Below are 20586 nucleotides of genomic sequence, written 5' to 3'. Positions count from 1 at the left end.
TTGACCTCGGCCAGCAAGAATCTGCTGAGAACCCGGTCCTGATATAAGAAGAGGCGGTCACGGGTCCGCTGCCGGAGCCCCAAGTTCTCATCCGCCCACTCAAGGTCTTCAGAACACTTGGGGAAGAGACACAAGAAAAAGAAGAAGTTTAAGCAGACTTCATCTTTGCCTCAACTATCATCCGTTGATGAAAGAGGTAAGGAGCGCACTGACAATAGGCACGGCCAATGCGGAGCCAGAGTCGACTCTACACCTCCCTCCCCTTTCCGGGAGCCGAAGTGACCCCTGCTCAAATAAAATAAATTTACGAGGCCATACACTGTGTGGGCCGACCCCTGTGGTGAGCCTTCAGGGCCTCTCGGGGTCGGAAGGGGCCACATCTGATTCAACGCCGTCAGCTGAAGCCACTGCGCTGCTGGGACCTCATTGATCTGATCGCGCCCATCCCCGGAGTCGGGCCCAATGTCAGTGCCTTCAGTGCCGGCACCAGCTCCATCCTTACTCCATACAACTCAAAGTCGGATTGGTGTCGCTCAACGCCGACTCTGGCAGAACCCAGAGGTTCTATGTTGTCGCCTGGTCATAGTCAGGACTCTTCAGGCACAGAGAGGACTGGGAGGGGTCTATGGACCCTGTAGAACACCAGGATGTATCTGTAGAGCAGATGGACTGGTATGAGGAACTTGGGAAAGGCAGTGGACTGGACACATCCCCAGATACTGGAATGTTTTCTCTGCCAACTGTGGCTACAAAGGAGGTTGCTTCTTATGCAATGGTGATAAAGGAGGGCAGCTGAGGTCCTTGGACTAGAGTTACCCTCTATGCAGGTCAGGACTAATCTTCTGATCGAAGTGCTTCAGCCAGGGTCTTCCGCCTCTGAACCCCTATTGCCCTTTAAAGAAGCACTAACTGATGTCCTCCTAGACAAGTGGTCCAAGCCTAGCACAAGGGCTCCTATGAACGTGACAAAATGCATGCCACCATCGCCCAGCTCCGGGTGACTCAAGGTTCCTCAGCCAACACCTGACCCCTGAGAGCTTGGTGGTGCAGGCTTTGACTTCCCATGGCGCATTCCCTTCCACCCACCTCCCACTGCCCCCCATCACCAACCCCCAGCTTTCCCCCGGACAGGGAATCCAAGAAGCAGGAAATACTTGGGAAGAAAATGTTTTCTTCTGCCAGCCTGGCATTGCGGTCAATGAATACTGCATGCTTATTGGGCTGTTTCTCCCACTCCCTTTGGGAGACGGTTGCGCAAGTGCTGCCACAGGTCACGGAGAGGCCCAAGCTGTACTGTCCCAGGCGGTAAAAGACGGCAGCACAATTCACCATTAGGTGTGGCCTAGACACAATTGACTACCTGGGCAGAGCTGATTAGTCAACAGTAGCCTTATGGTGCCATGCCTGACTAAGAACATCTGGCATCTCGAGTTATGTCCAAGCTAATTTGATGAACATGCCCTTTTATGGATCTCATCTCTTTGGAGAGAAGCCGGACTCTGCCTTGGAGAGTTTCAAGGACTCTCGTGCTATGGCCAGATCCTTGGGCCTCTCAGTAACACCCCGTGGCCAGTCTAGCTTTCAACACCTTTCGTGGCAATGGAAGGGGTTTTCAGCCACACCATCTGTATCCCAGCCATGTCCTGTGCAGACTTCCCAGGTTGTGCAAGTACCTGGAGGATTAATAAATGAATGTGTAATTTTTTATTTTGTTGTAATTGTCATTTCCTAGCTTCATATGGTTCAATCTTCTGTATTGTGGGTAAGTGAGTTGGATAAGTGTAATATCTGGATTGTATGTGGCATGCAGACTGTAAGACGTGGCCAACTATAATAAGCAGATCCTACTTTCCTACACTCCCTTTCATTGGAGCTGTTCTGGACTCAGCGGAGTTTCAGGCTTTTCCTCCCAAGCAGCGAGTCGAGGATATTCAGATTATGATACCTATGTTTCAGCTTCTATCCTGGATTTTGGTAAGTCTGACTCTGAGGATGCTAGGCCTCATGGCCTCCTGCATCCTGTTGCAGGCTCTGCAGTGGGACCTGAAGTTCCAGTGGACGCAGCTTCAGGTCAATCTCTATTACATGGTCCAGATCTCGGAGGGAACTGCGAAAGACCTGCAGTGGTGGTTGACGAACCGAGATTGGGTCAGAGGCAGGCCCCTTTCCCTTCCCCAACCAGATCATAAAGTAGTGACAGATGCCTCACTCCTGGGATGGGGCGGCGCATCTATTGAGATCAGGGGACACTGGTCTCTGCCAGGGTCGGGGCTCCACATTAGTTTGTTGGAGCTTCGTGCGATCCAGTTGGCTTTGAAAGCATTTCTTCCCTTTGTCAAGGGGAAGTTAGTGAAGGTGTTCACTGACAACACCACCGGTATGTGGTACTGCAGGACAGGGTAAATAGGGCTGGCAGGGTTGTGGACCCTTCGTCAAGAGGCCCTGCATCTCTGGACATGGCTGGAACAGCAGGGCATAACCCTGGTGGTGCAGTACCTGGCAGGTTCTCTGAATGCCAGGGGAGACAAACTCAACCTCTCGATGCCTAGCGGATCACGAACGGCATCTCCATTCGGAGGTGGGGCAAGGTCTCTTTCAGCAGTTGGGAGAGCCTTGATTACATCTGTACGCATCCGAAGAGAACACGCAATATCAGCAGTTTTGCGCACTGCAGTTTTCAAGGTGGCTATTGCTCAGCGAAGCTTTTCGTCACAAGTGGAGCTGAGGCCTACTGTTTGCCTTTCTGCCCATACCATCATTCTGCCCAGGATTCTCAAGAAGATCAAGAACGACCAGGCCCAAGTCATTCTTGTGGCAGTGTGCTCCCATCCCCATTCTGTTTGAAAAGGCTCCCTTGAGCCACTGAGCTGACGAGCTTTTGGAGATGCACCTGTGCGCCAGAGAGAGGTACTGAGACCTGAGAGACTGTGGCAGAATTTCGTTTTTGATCTCTACTGATGAAGGATAATATCCAGAAACACATGTGTCTAGAGATTTACAGCACTAACCTGCACCAACTTTGATGAACAACTACAGCTAAAAATCAAGTAAGCAATCACTGTGAACTGCATTGACCACAATGCTAAGGGGCGAACTGTGCTGGGAGGTGAGGCAGTGTGCTCCCATCCCCCTTCTGTCCAAGTCATTCTTGTGGCTCCAGACTTGGAAAATGTTGTCTTGTATTCAGAGCTTCTAAAAATGAGTATCAATCCTCGGATCAGTCTGCCCCTTTGGGAGCGCCCCTCTGCGCAACAAGGGACGGTACTCCACCCAAACCTATCATCTCCCTGCCTCCATAAGTGGAGATTGAGCGGTGACAGTTGATAGCTTTCAACCTTCCTCTTGAAGTATATGAGGTTATTTTGGTGGCCGGGCATCCTTTTCAGGGCCCTAGTTATGACCCACAATCAAGTCAGTATCTTCTTGGCTCTGCGCTTCTGGTGTGGAAACGTGAATAGTTCTGACATCTGTGCGCCTAGCTGGCACGTATACAAGTGACCGCAAAATCATAACCGACGCTAACGATGCCGACGACAATACATGGAGCCGATTGGAGCCACCTAATGGTGCAATCAAGAGTTACTGCTCATGCAAAAGTTTCCGGATCGAGCTGATGCCTGGGGAATTCAAAGGTAAAGAATCTGCAGCTCGAAATGGTCTCTACGAGATAATGCATTACCAAAGTTAAGTAACTTGTTCTTTTCAGGCTAGTGAGCCCCACCCCATTCAACTGACTCACATTTTGACTTAAGGTCAAACCATTTGGCCAGCCTCTGCTGCACAATTATCTTTATGGTATAACATATTTCTTTTAACTAATTTTATGATTCCATTTAGGAGACAGTGGAGTAAAAAGTACAATGGCTCCTGTCAGCATATGGAGGACATACTTCATAGCCAATGAATGGAATGAAATTCAAACTGTGAGGAAAATAAATCCTCTCTTTCAAGTGCTTGCTGTTCTCTTCTTTTTGGAGGTATCATTTCATTATATTTTTATTCCACCTTCCTTTTATATCTAAGCTGTTTTATTTAATATTGTAGATCAATCTGCACAGTATGGCATTCATGCTTTGAAAGTTCGTTTAATTCGATTTATTGTTCAGAATAATGTTTATTGTGCAACAACCAGTTGCAGTAGGTAGTCCCCATAACCTCTGTCTCTCACCCGGATCATCTGGTGAATGCCTGCACTCTTCTTGTTACCACTTGGTCTGCCAGTTCACTAATAATTCAAAAGAAGCCTAAAAGCACACAGAAGTTGAATGTAATATAATGCCACATCGGTGTAGAACTAAAGACCTGTACAATGACTCTGAAAGTTGCAGCCACTCAGTTGGGGTAAAGAACTAGGGAGTGCCTATATTAAGTAGATCCTGGTAGACCTTTATGGACTTTGTTCAGTACTCCATGCATATAATGTTTATAATGCATATTCATTCTAACCTGAAACATGGTATTTCTCTTTTCTTAATGTAAAGATTACTAAAAGGGTTTTCTGAACAATAGATCATTTTGGGTGAAAAGTCTGTGTCCAGGCAGTCTATAGTCCACTTTTCCTAAACACCTAAGTTCACCCCAAAACCCAAATATTCTTGGCTCTCAATGCTTCCTTCGGCCAAAGAGTAAATTCAATCTTAGACCGCTGTTTTAGAAACGGTGTCTGTTCCTTGTGCATTTGTTTGCTGGGTAGGGGCATTCCACTGTCTTTCTAGTGGCTCCTCAGTGGCAAACCTCCACCACCCAAGATCTCTCATCTTTGCTATCTGAGGTAGCAGCAAAATAGAAGGCAGACAATATTCCAACCCTGCATAAGACTCTTCGGAAGTGATGAGAGCATGCTAACTCCAGGCAGTTTTGTGCTAGCAGTAACTCCTCCTCCAGGCAAAACACTATGTAATTGGTATTGTTCTGTCTCCACAGGAGAAATTCTAAACAATCATTAAAAACTCTGAATGGCAGCAAGAGACCTCATGCAAGGAGAGAGGTGTAATGACTGTCCAAGGGCCATGAGTATCGACGATGCTACAGACATCATTATGTGGCACTCTCCTTGAAACGCACCTGTCTGCATTAACACCCCCCTCCCAGCCCACCTAACCCAACTCCCCCCCCCACCCACCCCGGAACCGGTGTGCCATGCGCCATGTAGGAACAGTGGATTACGCCTTTTGGGACTTATCCGCAGGAGTCGGAGCATCTGTAAGCCTAAGCAACCGCAGGTATTTGGGGCAGGTCACTTCATTGAATACTTGCGCTAGCAGTGAGAGGATCGGTTTCCATACCGTGTGGAAGGATGCTGTCGAGTTCGTGAGATTAGCTTGTATACGCTCCATGCCAATGATATTCGACAACTTATTCAACCACTCAGTATGTGAGGGAAGAGTACTAGTGCCCCATAGGGATAAGATATGGTGTACAGCTGCGCCCAAGGCTAACCCCATCTGCTTCCCGCGTGTGGATTTGAGCGGAAAGGTGAGCGCATTAGGCAGACCCAAGAGGGTGTATGCGGGAAAGCGGGGGACCTCCGTTTCGAAGTAGGTGTCCACATCCCTTAGCACTCCCTCCCAAAAACCCTGCACCTCCCTACACTCCCAAAGTATGTGTGTCAGGGTGCCTGTTTCCCCACAGCCTCTCCAACATTCAGAGCTTCTGTCAGGGTTAATTTTATGCAGTCGAGCTGCTGTTAGATGGCAGTACATGGCGAGTTTGACCGCCACTTCCTCGCTCCCTACATTCCGTGCTTTGTGGTGAACCCTATAGTGGATCTACTGCCATTCCTTGAACGAGAGACTCCGACCTAGTTCTGCTTCCCGCCTGCGCTGACCAGCTGACCTATTTTGTGGTGCGGGCGAGTGTAGCATGGGGTACAATTCAGAGATCATTTTACGATCTGAGTGTTTGGAGAGGAGCCATTTCTCATAAACCGTAAGCTTACGGCTAACAAAGGGGCGCACGTCGGATTGGAGCAGCCAGTGACGGATCTGAAAATATTGAAACCGTTTGGGGTCCTTAATGTCGTACCAGTCAGACAGCTCAGAGTAGGGTATAAAGCCCTGGAGATCGAACAGGTGGCCCGCGGAGTTGCAAGGCGATGCCTGCCACTGCGGAAAGGTCAGCGTATCTGTGCCTGAGGAAAATTCAGGATTATCAAAAAGGGGATTAAGAGGTGAAGGGAATGAGGTGAGGTTCCTTTGCACCGCAACAGAATCCCATACCCTCATCACTGAACGGGTAATGGGAGACCAGAGCAAATACGAGGGGCGATCGGCCGGTTTCAAGAAAGGTACCTTCCACAAGGAAAGGCGGGCCATGGCCCGATCGATCCTGAAAGAGCCACCTCATTTTGGATTCTGGTCTGCTCCATTCCACTAAGTAGCACATTTGGGCTGCCTTATATTAGTTCATAAAATTAGGAATTCTTAAGCCGTCCTCAGCAGTAGGACGAGAGGCCAAATCGGGACGAAGCCGCGGCCGTTTCCCGGCCCAGATGAAGTGCTGTATCTCAGACTGCAACGTGCGGATGTAATGCAGGGGGGGTGTAACAGGTATTGTCTGGAAGATATGTAGACATTTTTTACCGTTACTACCCTACAAAGCAGCGACAGGGAATGCGTCTTCCAGCGGCGTAGGGCGTTCGTCACTTGTGAGGTAAGGGTGGTATAGTTGCATGCGAGAGTTGCGCCAGTGGACGGTGTTAGCGCGATCCCCAGGTATGGGATTTCACTCTGGATTCACAATCCCCCTAACTCCTTGAAAGCATCGACCGGGGCATCCACATGAAGGCCCAGGGGCAGGGGCATAGATTTCCCCACATTGACTTTAAAGCCCGATGCCTTGCCAACCTCCTCAAGCTCCCCCAGAAAAGCTGGAACGGAGCGTCGGAGTGTGGTAAGAGTCGCCAAAATGTCATCAGTGTATAAACTGACTGTGTGCTGTTCCTCCCCGAAGGGGATGCTGGAAATCTGGGAATTGTCCCGGATTCCCTGTGCTAGGGGCTCGACATATAACGCAAAGAACAGGGGAGATAGAAGACACCCCTGCCTTGTGCCCCTTCGAATGTCAAAGGGTTTTGATCAAATCCCGTTGACCCGTATCATAGCCTTAGGTTTGTCGTAACAACTCGCCACCCAGGAACGGAAGCGATTTCCTATCCCGAAATGTGCTAGTGTCCTATCTAAGAAACCCCAGTCCACCCGGTCAAATACTTTCTCAGCATCGACAGAGAGCAACAGGGCATCAAGATCCATATAATGGGCTTTATCTATTAAATGCATGATCATCTTGGTATTATCACTGCTTTGTCTATTGGGGCTTAAGTCCGATAGGTCCGGTTCGATTATGCCAGGGAGGCGCAGGCCCAACCTGGCTGCTAGGACACCTGTGAATAACTTCAGATTGAGGAGGGAGATCGGCCGATATGCCGCGCATTGGGTGGGATCCGTCCCCGTTTTGGGAAGAACAACGACATCTGCTTCTAGCATCTCTGTCGGGATAGTTCCTGGGCCCTTGAAGGAGTTGAACAAGCGCGTCAATACAGGCGCTAAGGATTGACAGAAGTTCTTATAGAAACCAGTGGAAAAAACGTCTGGGCCTGGTGATTTCAACGGTTTGAGGCGAGATATCGCGCTAATCACCTCCTCCCCCCTAATGGGAGCGTCTAGTTCCGCTGCCCCTGACACGTTAAGAGCTGTGGTCGCAGCCCGACTAAGGAATTCCTCACCCGCGCCGTCAATAGTGGGGTCCCTGCTATATAAGGAGGCATAGAACGTTCGGAAGGCCTCAGCAATCTGCTCGTCACTTTCGACTCGATCCCCTTTGGAGGTATAGACTCGCGAGAAGCTTCCCTGTCTTGTCACCCCCTACATAGTAGGAGTGCTTGAGCCGGAGAGCGTCGTATTCGGCTCTATCGAGGTCCAAACTGGCCAGTTGTGCTCTGGCTGCTTTGAGTTGCCTCCACATGCGTGGGGCCCCGGTCCGGCTATGCACCCGCTTGAGTTCCAGCACCTTGGTTGCCAACTCCTCTCTCTTCTCCCTACGCACGCAGTTGTCAGCTGCGGAGATCGCGATAAGCTCCCCCCCACACTACCGCTTTGAGAGCACCCCAAAGGGCCGTCAGTGGGGTTCCATCGGTGTCATTGGATGCCAAGTAGTCCGTTTGGCACTTTTGCACCTGCCGGCAGGTGTCCGGTCGCTGCAACAAGGATTCCTGCAGCTGCCATTTCCCTCTCTGCTTGCACGTCGGGCGCAGGTCGAGAGTCAGCTGTACCACTTCATGATCGGACAATGCCGCTGGGATGATTTCAACTGAACGGACCAGAGCTTTAAATTCGGAAGACCCTATAAAGTGATCAAGGCGAGCATAGGTGTGGTGGACATGGGAATAGAAGGAGTATTGCGTGCTATGGGGGTGTGCTTCCCTCCAGATATCTACCAGTCCTCTATCTCTGAGCCATGCTGCCCCTACCTTAGAAATCGACCCTATAGCTCCGTGCCTGTGACCTGACCTGGCCTTCTCTGGATCCATAACTATGTTAAGATCCCCCCCAATAAAATCCGTCTGTCCTGATGACGGAGGACTTCTGAGAGTGAGTCGGTAAGAAACTGCACTTGGCCAGAATTCGGGGCATATATAGAACCTATGACTAAGGAGGTGTCTTCCACCCAAAACCTGTACGCCAGTAATCTCCCTTTCGTCTCTGCTACTTTATCCCCAACCCTGCCTCGAAAAGGCCCCACCCCCCCCCCTTTTTATCTGGAGTAGAGGAATATCATTGGTGGGGAAATGCTCGGGACCTCATTCTGTGGCAGTCCTTGGGTAGCAAGTGTGTCTCCTGCAATAGACAGATAAAAGCCCCCGAGTTCTCAAGGTAGCTTAGAATCGCCCATCTCTTGATGGGGTTGTTTAGCCCCTTCACATTAAGAGTTAAGACTTGGATCATAGGAAAGGACTTAGAAATGGTGCGGTTTTAGAGTGTTTCAGTGTCAAGGGAAAGAATGTAAGCGGCGCGGGCTCAAATCTCTGTGTAGCGTAAGCTCCTTAGCGCATACAAATCCTAGTACGCATCTACCCCAACGTTCGCACACCGGTTCCACCCACCCAATCTCCCCCAACCCAATCCCGATGCCCCCACCCGCCCTAACACCAACAAACCCTCCCCCAAATTCAAAGACTAAGACTCTCTCAGCATTTATCGTAGCTTGATCCGGTTTTGCTCCATAGTTAGGGGAGCGTTGACACCTTACTGTCTGCCATTCGTCTCTTGTCGACCTCGGTGAAGGCTTTGGGGAGGAATCCGAACCTCTCTTGACGAGGCCCAAAAGCTCATTTGCTTCCTGGAGGGACCAAAGTTGCTGGATTCTGACGTTCCATTTTAAGATGATGCGAAAGGGATGACCCCAAGAGTAGGCCACTCCCTTGGATTTAAGGAAAGCTGTCACCTCCCTGAAGGCCTTACGTTTCTGGAGAGTGATGGAGGCTAAGTCTTGATAGAGAGCAATGACGTGACCCTGGTAGGTGATCGGTTGTTTCGAACAGGCCTCTCTCAGGATACGTTCCTTGAGGGGGAAATCCGGCAGGAAAGCCAAGATGTCGGGCGGAGGTGCCAGGGCTTTCCTTCCTAGGCCCACTCGGTGGGCTCGGTCTATGCGAACCTCGAAGTCTTGATCGACCCCCAGTATGTCTGTGAAGAGGCCTTGAAGGTAACTCGTGACGTCTTTCCCCTCGGTCTGCAATGGAACACCTCTCACCAGAATGTTGTTCCTTCGGGACCGATTTTCGAGGTCCTCTGCATGTGCTTGCAGGTCCACCTGTTGATCCTGGAGGCGGAGTACCTCCTGTTGCAGATGTTCGATTTCGTCCGACTTAGACCGATCTTCCTGCTCCACTGCGGCCTCACGTTCCCCCAGCGCCTCAACATCTCATCGAAATTCGCAGCCCTCTCCCGTCACCTCCTGTTTCAGGGTTTGAAAATCTCCTCTGAGGGTGTTAAAGAGAGTTTCCAGAAAGGATCTGGTGATGGGCCCCTCACCCTCTGCCTGCCCGGCCGCCGAAGGCGATGTCGGCGACACAGGCTGACCCTTATCGCCCAGCGTCTACCCCTTGGTGAGCATGTCTTTCAACGTGCGGACAAGACAGGAGCCTGCAATCCTCCTAGCCCCTATTGCAATCCCCGGGGCCTATGCCGGTACGCCAGCCACCACTATGGATCCCAGGGGTCCTTCAACGTGTCCGCGGGTATCACCTCCTCCTATGTCCGCCAGGGCTCACCCCCGTAGTCTGGGGCTAGCACCCAGCAATTCAGGCCCCAGATCCACGCCCTCGCTTCTGGCGCCGCCGGCCTACCCCCAGCACGAGCTGCACCCAGTCCGTGTCCCCGCCCTCCGAGGACCAGCCACTTACTGTTCTTAGATGTGTCCAGGAAGGGGGCTTGTATCCAAGCTTAGTCCGTGTGGGAGTGCAGGCATCGACCAACGGCTGTCCAATACAGGCCTGCTGTTCCCCCGGTCTCAGGCCCACTCCTGGAGCTCACCACCGGCGCCCGCCCAGGCCAGCACCCAGCCTAGGTAGAAGCTCCCCCCCCAACGACAGGGGGGCACATCCAGCCCCCAGGCCCTTGCAGAAGGGGTCTGCGCCCACACCCCCCTCGTTCTCGCTGAGGGGCTCAGGGGAACAAGGGGCCTCCCGCCCCGATTCTGGCGGGCTTCTCCAACTAGGCCGCGGCAGCACGCTAAAGTTTTGTGCCGGCTCCTCTGTTGCTGGCGTTGTGTCCAGGAAGGGCGTGGAGCGTCTCCCAGCCGGGCGGGAGCCGCCCACCGCCCCCGCCTGCTTCCGATAGCTGCCGACAACTTCCACCAGGCTCCGAGGCTCCCCCGCCGCTGCAGGCCGCCGCTCTCTCACCCCTTCTTTTTGTAAACAAGGGGACCCAATGGATACACTAGGACCATGGGTAGACAAGTATTATTAAGAACATAGGTCCTAGTAGAAGGGGAAGAATGGCTTCACACAATAGTCTTATAGAATAGAGTCAGTTCTATAAGTTTAATCCATATACCCAGCCGGGCATAGGATATTTATTTGAACAATTAGTAAGATGATCAGAATGTATATACAAACAAGTGATAGGGCACAGTCCTGTACCTATCATCCAAAAAGAGAAACCAGAAAGGTAGGGAAGGTAGAGAGGATTAAGAAAAGAGTAACAAGCAAAAGCAAGGGAGCCAATTTTTGTAGCTTGCACGTAGTTGAAATATGCTCACAAGCTCACAATTACAGTAGCTACAATAGAATGTACACAATGGTTACGCATGTAGGACTGTATTAAAAGTCGACGTTTCGATCCCCTGACTCCAAATGACCTGGGATCATCATCAGGACTAATCGTATTAATTTGCCTGGTATAATTCCAACCTGTTGGATGAAGGGGGGAAAAAGAAGGAAAATGAAAGGGCAAGCATGAGAACATTTCCTAAAAGGAGGAATTAAAAACAGTAGGCAGCCAGTACGACACGTAAAAGCACCAAAGTCATATGCAAACAGAAGTGTTGAAACTGTTCAGCGCGCATGTGGAAATAAATATTAATGATTTTCAACATGCTTGTCGTTTATATTGCCATGGCCTTCATGCCAGCGTGTATCAAAGACAAACATGTCCGATTCGGAATGGGCAAGCCTTACAAGTGAGGTGATCGTGAACATAACCGTGCGGCACAATGAATCGTGATCGCAAGTCATTCATAATAAAAGTGGATCGAAAAAACGGCGCGGTGACTATTTGAGGTGAATCTTTTAGGTGAATATACTGTGCATGCACAATTGCCACGCGTGATGAAATGCAGCCAGCCGGATAATTACAAATTACTAACCCCGGTGGGCGATGGAAGACAGCTGGCAGGGGTGGCCAGGTTGCTGTATTGACAGCGGGGTTTCAATGCCGAGTGAGGTTATTACTGCGGGAAGAAGAGAGTGAGGGGTGCTTTGATTCGCCAATCCGGGGTGTCCCCGGGCGCTGGTAGCTGAGGCCTGGTGGGCACCCACCGCTGCAGCGTCCAGCCGCCTTCACCGTCCAGCTGCCTTCTTGCAGAGGCTCATCGGAGGCGGCCACATCGAATGGATCCGCTTTCTGGGGGTAAGTAGCTCTTGCAACCCCTCTCGATGGGTGCCGCGAAACCCCCACACCTTGCACACTACTTGCCAGCGCTTTGCAGGGGGGACAACGCGTGGAAACACCAAGGGCGAAGGGCAACGGCGGGGAGCCTCAACACACCACGTCCGGTCAGGTCGCCATCTTGGCCACACCCCTTGTCCACAGCACACTTGATGGATGGTTATTCCAACACCAAAGATGCACTGGACCCAAGATTATGTGGCACTGCCAACCTCCCTGCCACTCCAGATCTTGCAGGTGTAAGATATTACTTCAAACAATCTACAGCAGTCACAGGATCATGATCCCCGTGGTTCCATATGGCAGCAGCAGTCTGCCTTTCCGGGACTCATTTTCTACCAGACCCCTTGGCTTTTCTTCTTCATAGGGAGTGTCAATCCCATAGTGTAACACGTTTTTTTATCTGTTGCTTCATTCCTCCCATCCTGAACAATTACATCCCATTCCTACTTCAGGAACTGCATATCTAGGGTACTTACATGTTGCTATGGTCCACAGTGGGCATCCATATCTTTGCTTTCCTACTCCGAGCTGATTGATAACCTTCAACCTTGCATTATGGTCGGAAGCTGCTAATGAAGACTATTAGAATGAAACATCTGTGCAGCTGGTACCACACATGCAGGAGTACTGTGCACATGGTAAACAGCCATTTCTCTATTTCTTTTGCTTGTTGAGTAATCTTTCCTGTTTCCTTCTTTGTGATTATTACCTTGGCCATCATTTGGTTGGGCATCTCGCACCCACTCAATTGCCTATTGCCTCTGTCCTCTACACACTGGGTTCAAGGTATGCGAGGATTACTTCAGTTTATATAATGGAACCTACAAACATACTGTGTTTTTGATGGAGAAATAACTATGCAGTGTGTCCTGCATCTTTTGTGCTACTTTAACATGAGGTACTGCCACTTGAGAAGAGCAAAGGTGGCATTATCCCAGGATAGTCTTTCTTTTGTATTTTGCAGAGCATTAATCAGAGGTACTAGCACCTATGGCAAGACGTCTTATTGGAAGGAGGCTCGTGGTTACAACACAGTCTGCTATAGACACAGGAGAAGTTGCTGCCAGTGATCGGGGAGGATTGCTCAAGGGAGTGTGTAAGACAAAGCAGTGGGAGATGACTATCTTTGAGGTGATTGGGGCAGGAATCTAGAGCATGGAGAGGAGGTACCGGAGAGAGATGGTAGACAAAGGAGGAGTGTGAAAAAGTATCAGTCTCACCACCAGACTAAGTTGTGGGTGGCTTGCCCAGCCGATCTACCCCTCTTGTCTCTTACCTCCCATTTGCTGGAATCCACATGGCTTCTTTTGCACTGTGCCTGCAAGTGTGTCCTGGGCACATGCTGTACTTTTTGTTCGGACATTTATTCTGACGTATAATGTTTTGTCTGTAACTCCCTGGCCTAAAGGATTTAGGTAAACAGGTTTCCTGTGTAGACTGTGCTTATGCTTTTAGCGGGGGCTGCTGGCTTTTGTATTTACTATGTAGGATGAAGATCTCTCCTTGAACTATCCAGGAGGGAAAGAAGAATAAACAGACATGAGTTGTGTAATTGCTAGAGGTGGCCTAGCGAAAACATCAACATGCTTCAAGTAATCGAAAGTCAGAGGTAATATACCTTCCCTGTTCTGCCCTGCACTACTGTTCTCCAGCCTGACGAGAGTTGCTTAAAGATGTGGCTAGTACCGGAGAGAAAGGATTAGGACGCCTTTTGAAAGGTTATGGAGGCCTTGCTGTGGTCTGGTAGTTTCCCCATAGCTTATCACCTCTTCAGTCCCCAACCACTCAATGGAATTCCTGTCTGCTGAAGAAACACTCTAATTGTTGCAGTAGCACAGGTTTTAAAGACCACACAGGAAGCACCGAAAGAATATAAACCATTAATCCTGAACTGCTATGGGTACCCAGTGTCTGAGGACTCCTCAAATGCATCATCTATTCCCACAGGATTATAATCACACTTCATAAAGTGCATCATCTATCCCCACAGGACTTTATGCACAGTGTTAATCTCTTCTTGAATGGATCCACTCCCTTGTTCATTTACTCCGGACATTCTCAGATCACTCCCCATTGGTTCTTACTATGTCTCTAATGGATTATCTGCTGAGCCACAAACCATGGATTTTCCCATCAGCAGCATTACTGGATGTGACTTTCTGGGTGAATATGGCTGAGCAAATCGAAAAATACGTCTACATTGTGGGTTCAGTTCCCCCATCTCAAACTCTCTAGGAAGCATTCAATGTTTACATAAGGGATATACTGATCTCCAAACACATGACGTTTTTTAAATCTACGTGGACTCAATCACAGACACCTGCGACAGAAATGGCTGATGCTCAACATTGCTATGATTATGTCCCAACTGTATCTTCACTAGCAATGCTTGAGCTAATAGCATAGTTAAATCAGTTGGCAGGCTGAGAGATAGTCTACCTTGGAGAGCACGTAAGGGCTCAGACATATGCAAAGAGTAAACGTCTCAGTCGAGCCATAGGGTGGCTGTTGAGAGGAGCCCATCCTAAGACAGTAGTACAGTCCTTATGCTCCACAAAAGGAAGGCCTATTTTAGGGACTGCAATGATTTCGCAAATTTTTCAGAACTGCTGTCAGCCATTGTATGCCTCCAGGTTGCTCCTACTCTAGGACTAGGTTGATGATTTTCTAGAGAAGGGGACCCCGGCTCGGGCAAAGAGGGGGAAGGCACACATTTTGACCTACCCCAATCACCTTGCAAAAAATATTGGTAGCTACGGATGCTTTGAAGGCTAAAGCGGACTCAGTTCAGATGGGCTTACAATGGAATTATTATTATTATTATTTTTTATAAATATGTTTATTAACATTTTCTTAATTACATTACAAAGATATTGTTCAGTAGCAAAACGTAGTAGCATAATCAGTGTGACATCAGCATCATACATAAACGACAGTGGTGGACAATCAAATAACTGCATCATATACTTATACATCATTGTGGGCTCCTTCCTGTTTCGCAACCCGTACACCCACTATAGGAGATCATTGTGTATTAGGGAGTGAAAGTCCATAATGTGTAAGCCTTGGTTTCCATATTTTCCAAAACTTTTTGGGACAACCCTGTGTACAATGGAATTTTTTTAATAATTCAAGAAGATTATTGTTCCTAGATTACTGGAACTTTACCAGGATGCCTATAATGTGGGATCTTTCCCTCTTACAGCGATGAAGACCCTCATCTCTGTTATGTTTTTGTTCACGTTTTGTAAAGCGCCTGGCTGCCCGGAGGTTTCCCCTCGCTAGTTATCCTGAAGCCGGGGAGAACCCTAAAGACATGAGGTGCTATAGAACTTTTTCACTTTTAAATAGGGATAATAAGATCCTTTCAAGAGTATTATCCAATAGATTGAATCAACAGGTGGCACAATTGGTGTTGCTGGATCAGTCAGACTTTATATCTCGTAGAGCTAAATCTAATAATTTGCTAGCTATGATGCATCATGTTCAACCCGACATAGAGGCCTTCTTGGTGTTTTCGGATGCCAAGAAGGCATTTGATTCACTAGAATGGTAGTTCCTGTTCACTGTTCTGCATAGAATGGACCTGGGACACTACTTTGTAGGCATGGCCAAGCTGTTGTACACTGGCTAGGGTACAAGTGAATGGCTACTTATCAACTGGCTTTCGCTGCTTTACCCTATAGATCAAACCTCTTGCTTTGTTGTTGTGAGAGTGGAATGTTGAGCATGGAAATGCGTTTCCCATCCGTAGGTTTTTGGTCTCCATGTATGCAGATGACATTCTGCTGTTCATTAAGGACCCCGCTGATAATCTAGATCCTAATATTCTAGATGTTCCTTTTTAGGAGATATCCAGGCTTATTCATACATTGGTCGAAATCAGATAAATTCCCACTAACGTACAAGACCTGTAGAATCACCTCAGAGTTCCCACCTGCATGGAGAGAACACGTACTTGGGTGCCCTAGTGACCACTTGTAGAGATCTGCTGCTGCGTGATAATTATGGCCAGTAGTGGAAAAGCTGACAGTACACACAGTGATAAATCACACTCTTGTTTACAGCTTATGAGCGGCACCTTCTCCTCAGAGTATCCCTGGTGCACCACATACTCTGCTTACTTCCTACCCTTAGCTTGCCATTGCCCCTGATTCAGGCCTACTGGACTGAAATGTTGCCTTTTTTCAATAGGATCACTTGTACTTTCTCACCCTGAATGCCACTTTGCCTATTGCTGGGCTTTGTGATCTATGTTCCTTAATGCAAACGAAAGCTGGTTGGGTTATTATTTGCACTTACCATGTGAAGAATAGCTAAGGTATGAATTAGAGGTCCCTTATCCAAGGTCTGTGACTGACTACGAGAGGTTTTCTTTTGCGATGAAATGCAGAGACCTATATGTCATTACAGGCCTCGAGAATGTGGCCAGAATATATACGAGAGGCCCTTTTAAAGACTATCTGGCAGGAAAGAAAGACTTTAGCGCTTACCACATGTCGGGGTAGTTCCCCGAGATGCTAACTGCGATAGCTGAATCAATTGTAAGGAACTTTAAATTTGAATTCTAGCAGGCTATCCTTGTTACGTGAGGGTGAAGCCTCTGATCCAGTGGAAGCGTTGTAAACCTTTGTGTGGGCACAAACACAAACTACCCACCACACCATAAACTCTATTCTCAGTAATATATTTCACAACAACACAGAGTTTGGGCCCATAGAAACTCTACAACCACTTATAAATCAAGAGGTCCTCTGATAGATGTTTGTAAGAGCCAATATGGACTCCGATAATTAAAGACGAACTTCATTCCTTCAAGAGGACCTGTAATGAATAAATGCCTATCTAACATCAATAACCAATAACCATAACTTGTCAATTGTATTCATCAATAAGAAAAAACAAATTCAGTATAGTAATCAAGACACTTTTATCTAATCATCAATATGAATGGTCAATACACAATAACACAAAAGAACCTTAGTACATGATTATCAATTGGAATACAGGTTAAGTCACAATATAATTACAGTTTAAAAGTAAAATACATCAAATCAAATGACTGACATGAGGGAGAGAGAGCAATAAACAGGCATTGCAAATTCAGTATGCAAGTTCAGAACTGATACGAACCAAAATTCAGTCGTAGATTACCAGAACCGAGACGTGAAGATGAACTAATGCACAGCGTGCATTAGTCAGAAATATTTAACCCTTCATCCAAAAGGTTTAGCCTGCTCAACTTCAAACCCAGGAAGTGCAGGGAAATTCAGTAAAGTTCAGTTCAGGATAGTCAGTATTTGGATCGACAGCATGTCATGCCCAAGAACTGCAAGGAAAATAGCTGCACATGTACTTTTCCCACAAAGTTTTTATACCTCAAAATATTCACAATTCCAAACCACAAGTGTAGCTTCTTGTACAGTTTTCATGATTCTGTTGATTGAGATCCATGGTGTGATCATGGAATGATCATTCTTCAGCCCAAATCATCCGGAAACTTTGTTCTTTGTCCCCCATTTTCTAAGAATGTACAATATTTAATTTCACCTTGGAAATAGGAAAAACATTTGCAACTCAACATGTTCACACACTCTCGCTTCCGAGTTGGCTTGCAACAAAGTTGCACAATTACTCATACTGAGAGAATATTCAGACTGTAAGAGGAAACTTCAATGATAACACTTGTAACTAGAACAAATTAAGTCAGCATTTTCTTCTTTTTCGAAGGAAATATTGAAAGACAAATACATTTCTCTAGGGCCTGCAATGAAAAGTCATAATACATTTCTGAGGAGTACCTGGAAAACCAAAATAGTGTTAACGTTAAAACACTCAAAAAAACATAAACACATAAGAATCTAATATAACTACCATTACACTATTTTCTTAAACATAGTCTAATCATATTTAATTAATAAACAAACAGTTTCTCTTTGCAGTTACAGATTTAGATTTGAGAAAACATAGCAAACTGATTTCTCTAGAAAATCTTTTCAAATCATATTCTGCTAGAAATTAAACTCTACATTATTTTCTTTCACATTATTATCATAACATATTAGTAGTTTTCTCTCACTATCTAAAAATCTTTCAGCTTCACCAGTTTGCATACTTTTATGATGCACTTTTAAAAACTATGTTAGTGTTAAACAAGACACAGTGTCAGTCATGTTTTCTTTTAAGTACGTTTTAGAAATTCACACACAATGAGCAGGATTTAACCAAGTAAAATCTTCTCAAATAATCATGCTACATCACCTGCTTTGCATTTCAGTTGTAAATGTTTAACACCAGTAGAATGTACCTGGTGTTAATATTCTGAAGCAATCCTACTGTGTGTAATGCCAACTTTGTGCTGACTAGCCCAAGGCCGCTCCATTGTGAATCTTATTAAGTGAATCTGGTTTCCTTTTTAGGTCAAGCCTGGGCAGCGCGTATGCGCTGCTCTGCGAGGCATGTCGTATTGAGTTAGGGGTGTGAAGCTCCGCGGACTCTCCGCCCATATTTTTAATTGGCTTGTGTCGTTGTATTTCGCAAATGCTGCCTTCTGATTCCTTCATCTCCTTGTTAGTCCTTGTTACTGCCTTCTCGTCTTTTGAAACCTCCCATGGCAACTGGCCCTTTTACTTCTGTTGCGACAGGGCATGTTTGAATTAGTCTTTAAGCACAATTTTTTTCAATGGGTTTTTCGCAACAGCAGGCACGATGTGCTTTCTTTATATTCAGCGTGCCATGCACGCTTTCACTTTCATTTTCATAGCTGCTGTTCCAGGAAATAGGAGAAAACAGAAGTAGCGCTTTTACTGGCCCACTCTGTAAAGTGGCGCCAATGTGTTTGTGTGTGACTGTGACCAATCTGGTCAATTTGCAGCCACTATATTTTGCTTTATCTGAAAGAGACACGTTTGTGATAGATTCCTTACCTTAGAATATCCCCAGGCGTCAGACTGGATCCGGAAATTTTTGCGTAGCAATACCCCTGCGCGTCGGTAGGCGTCGTCTGCGGCTCCGCGTCCGTCGTCGGCGTCGTTAGCGCCGGAATGACGTCGTCGGAGTACTTAGACGCCCATGCGCGCTGACGTCAGCGCAGATCCGGAGAAGCTCTACCCCTAGTCATTTTTTGACTAAACTTTTTGATCTTTTTGATCATTTCTTTCTTTGAGTCTTCGACTCTATCGGTGCCGGTAGGGATGCCCGGGTTCAAGCCCTGTTCGAAGTGCAACCGACTGATGTCGGTCACGGACCCCCATCGCCAGTGCTTAGGCCACGACCACGACGACCGCACCTGCTCCGACTGCCGGGCCCTGCGTCGTAGGCTAGGCAGGAGCGGTCCCGCAAGCGGCTCGAGCTCCGGCAGTCGGCCCGCGCCATTCCAGGTCCCGGTCCCACGGGAGGTCGAGGGACCGGTCGCGGGGTCGGAGTCCCCGCAGCTCCGGGAGTGGACATCGGTCGTCGGGATCCAAGTCCTCAGGTAAGAGGCATGAGAGGTCGGAGAGGCATCATCGCTCCTCCGACCCACCTCGACGCTCGCACGATGCGGCCGGGGGTTCGGGCGACACCGCCCACGCGGCTCCAAGAGAGTCGCAAGCGTCGCCGCCTGCCCCACACCTTCGGGTCCCTAGGCACGGCGCGACGCTGGAGGAGGTCGAGCGGTACCTCATGGCCATGAGGTCCCTCCCTCCTCAGCCGGGTCCCGCGGCGCCTTCGGGCCCAGCGGTCCCGGCTGGAGGCCCTAGCGGGTCGGGCGCTTCGGCCCCGACGCCGCCGGGTCGTCGGGGGTCGACCTCACCGGCGCCGGCCCCGAGGGTGTCGCCCCCGGCGCCCATTGTGGACGCCGTCCCCAATCTTCCCTTCGGTCCGACTCTGGCGCCGGAACGGCGCCGCTGGGCGCCGCTTCCGACGGCCTTTGGAGATTTTTATTTCCATGAGGAGGTCCAGTCTGTTGACCCTGAGTTACAGGAGACTGGTGACGGAGGTGATTGGGAGGGGTCTGAGGGAGTGCCTGTCTCAAGATGACTGGACATATGAGCTTGGGGAGGCCAGTGGTAGTGACACCTCGCCAGACTCTGGATTTGTCTCCCTCCCACCGTGGCTACGAAGGAGGGGGCTGCTTACAGCGTAGTGTTGACGAGAGCAGCCAAGGCCTTAGGTCTTGAGCTCCCCGTCGCGGCCGTGAGGACTAACCTCCTCACTGAGGTTCTTAAACCGCAGGCATGCTCCAGTGAGCCTCTGCTGCCGTTTAATGAAGCCTTATGTGACGTTCTTGTGGGCACTTGGTCCAAGCCCGCCACAGGCCCGCCTGTGGATAGGAACGTGGCCAGACGCTACCGCCCGGCTCCGGGCGACCCTTGCTTTTTGTCCACTTATCCCACCCCCGAGAGCCTGGTTATCCAGGCCTCCACTTCCCAGACCG

General features: G+C 48.7%; 1 protein-coding gene across 1 annotated transcript in view; it reads left to right on the top strand.

Moving 5' to 3' along the window:
• Positions 1-20586, top strand: part of TMEM67 (transmembrane protein 67) — a 989409-nt gene that overhangs the window by 644825 nt on the left and 323998 nt on the right. Inside the window, exon 20 of the mRNA XM_078687042.1 lies at positions 3838-3977. Coding sequence (XP_078543168.1) covers positions 3838-3977 — 140 coding nt within the window. The remainder of the gene's footprint in view (positions 1-3837; positions 3978-20586) is intronic.

Source organism: Lissotriton helveticus, chromosome 4_1 (assembly GCF_964261635.1).
Source record: "Lissotriton helveticus chromosome 4_1, aLisHel1.1, whole genome shotgun sequence".
Classification (NCBI taxonomy): Eukaryota; Metazoa; Chordata; class Amphibia; order Caudata; family Salamandridae; genus Lissotriton; species Lissotriton helveticus.
The sequence above is the reverse complement of the archived record's forward strand: the minus strand, read 5'-3'. Positions and strand labels throughout refer to the sequence as shown.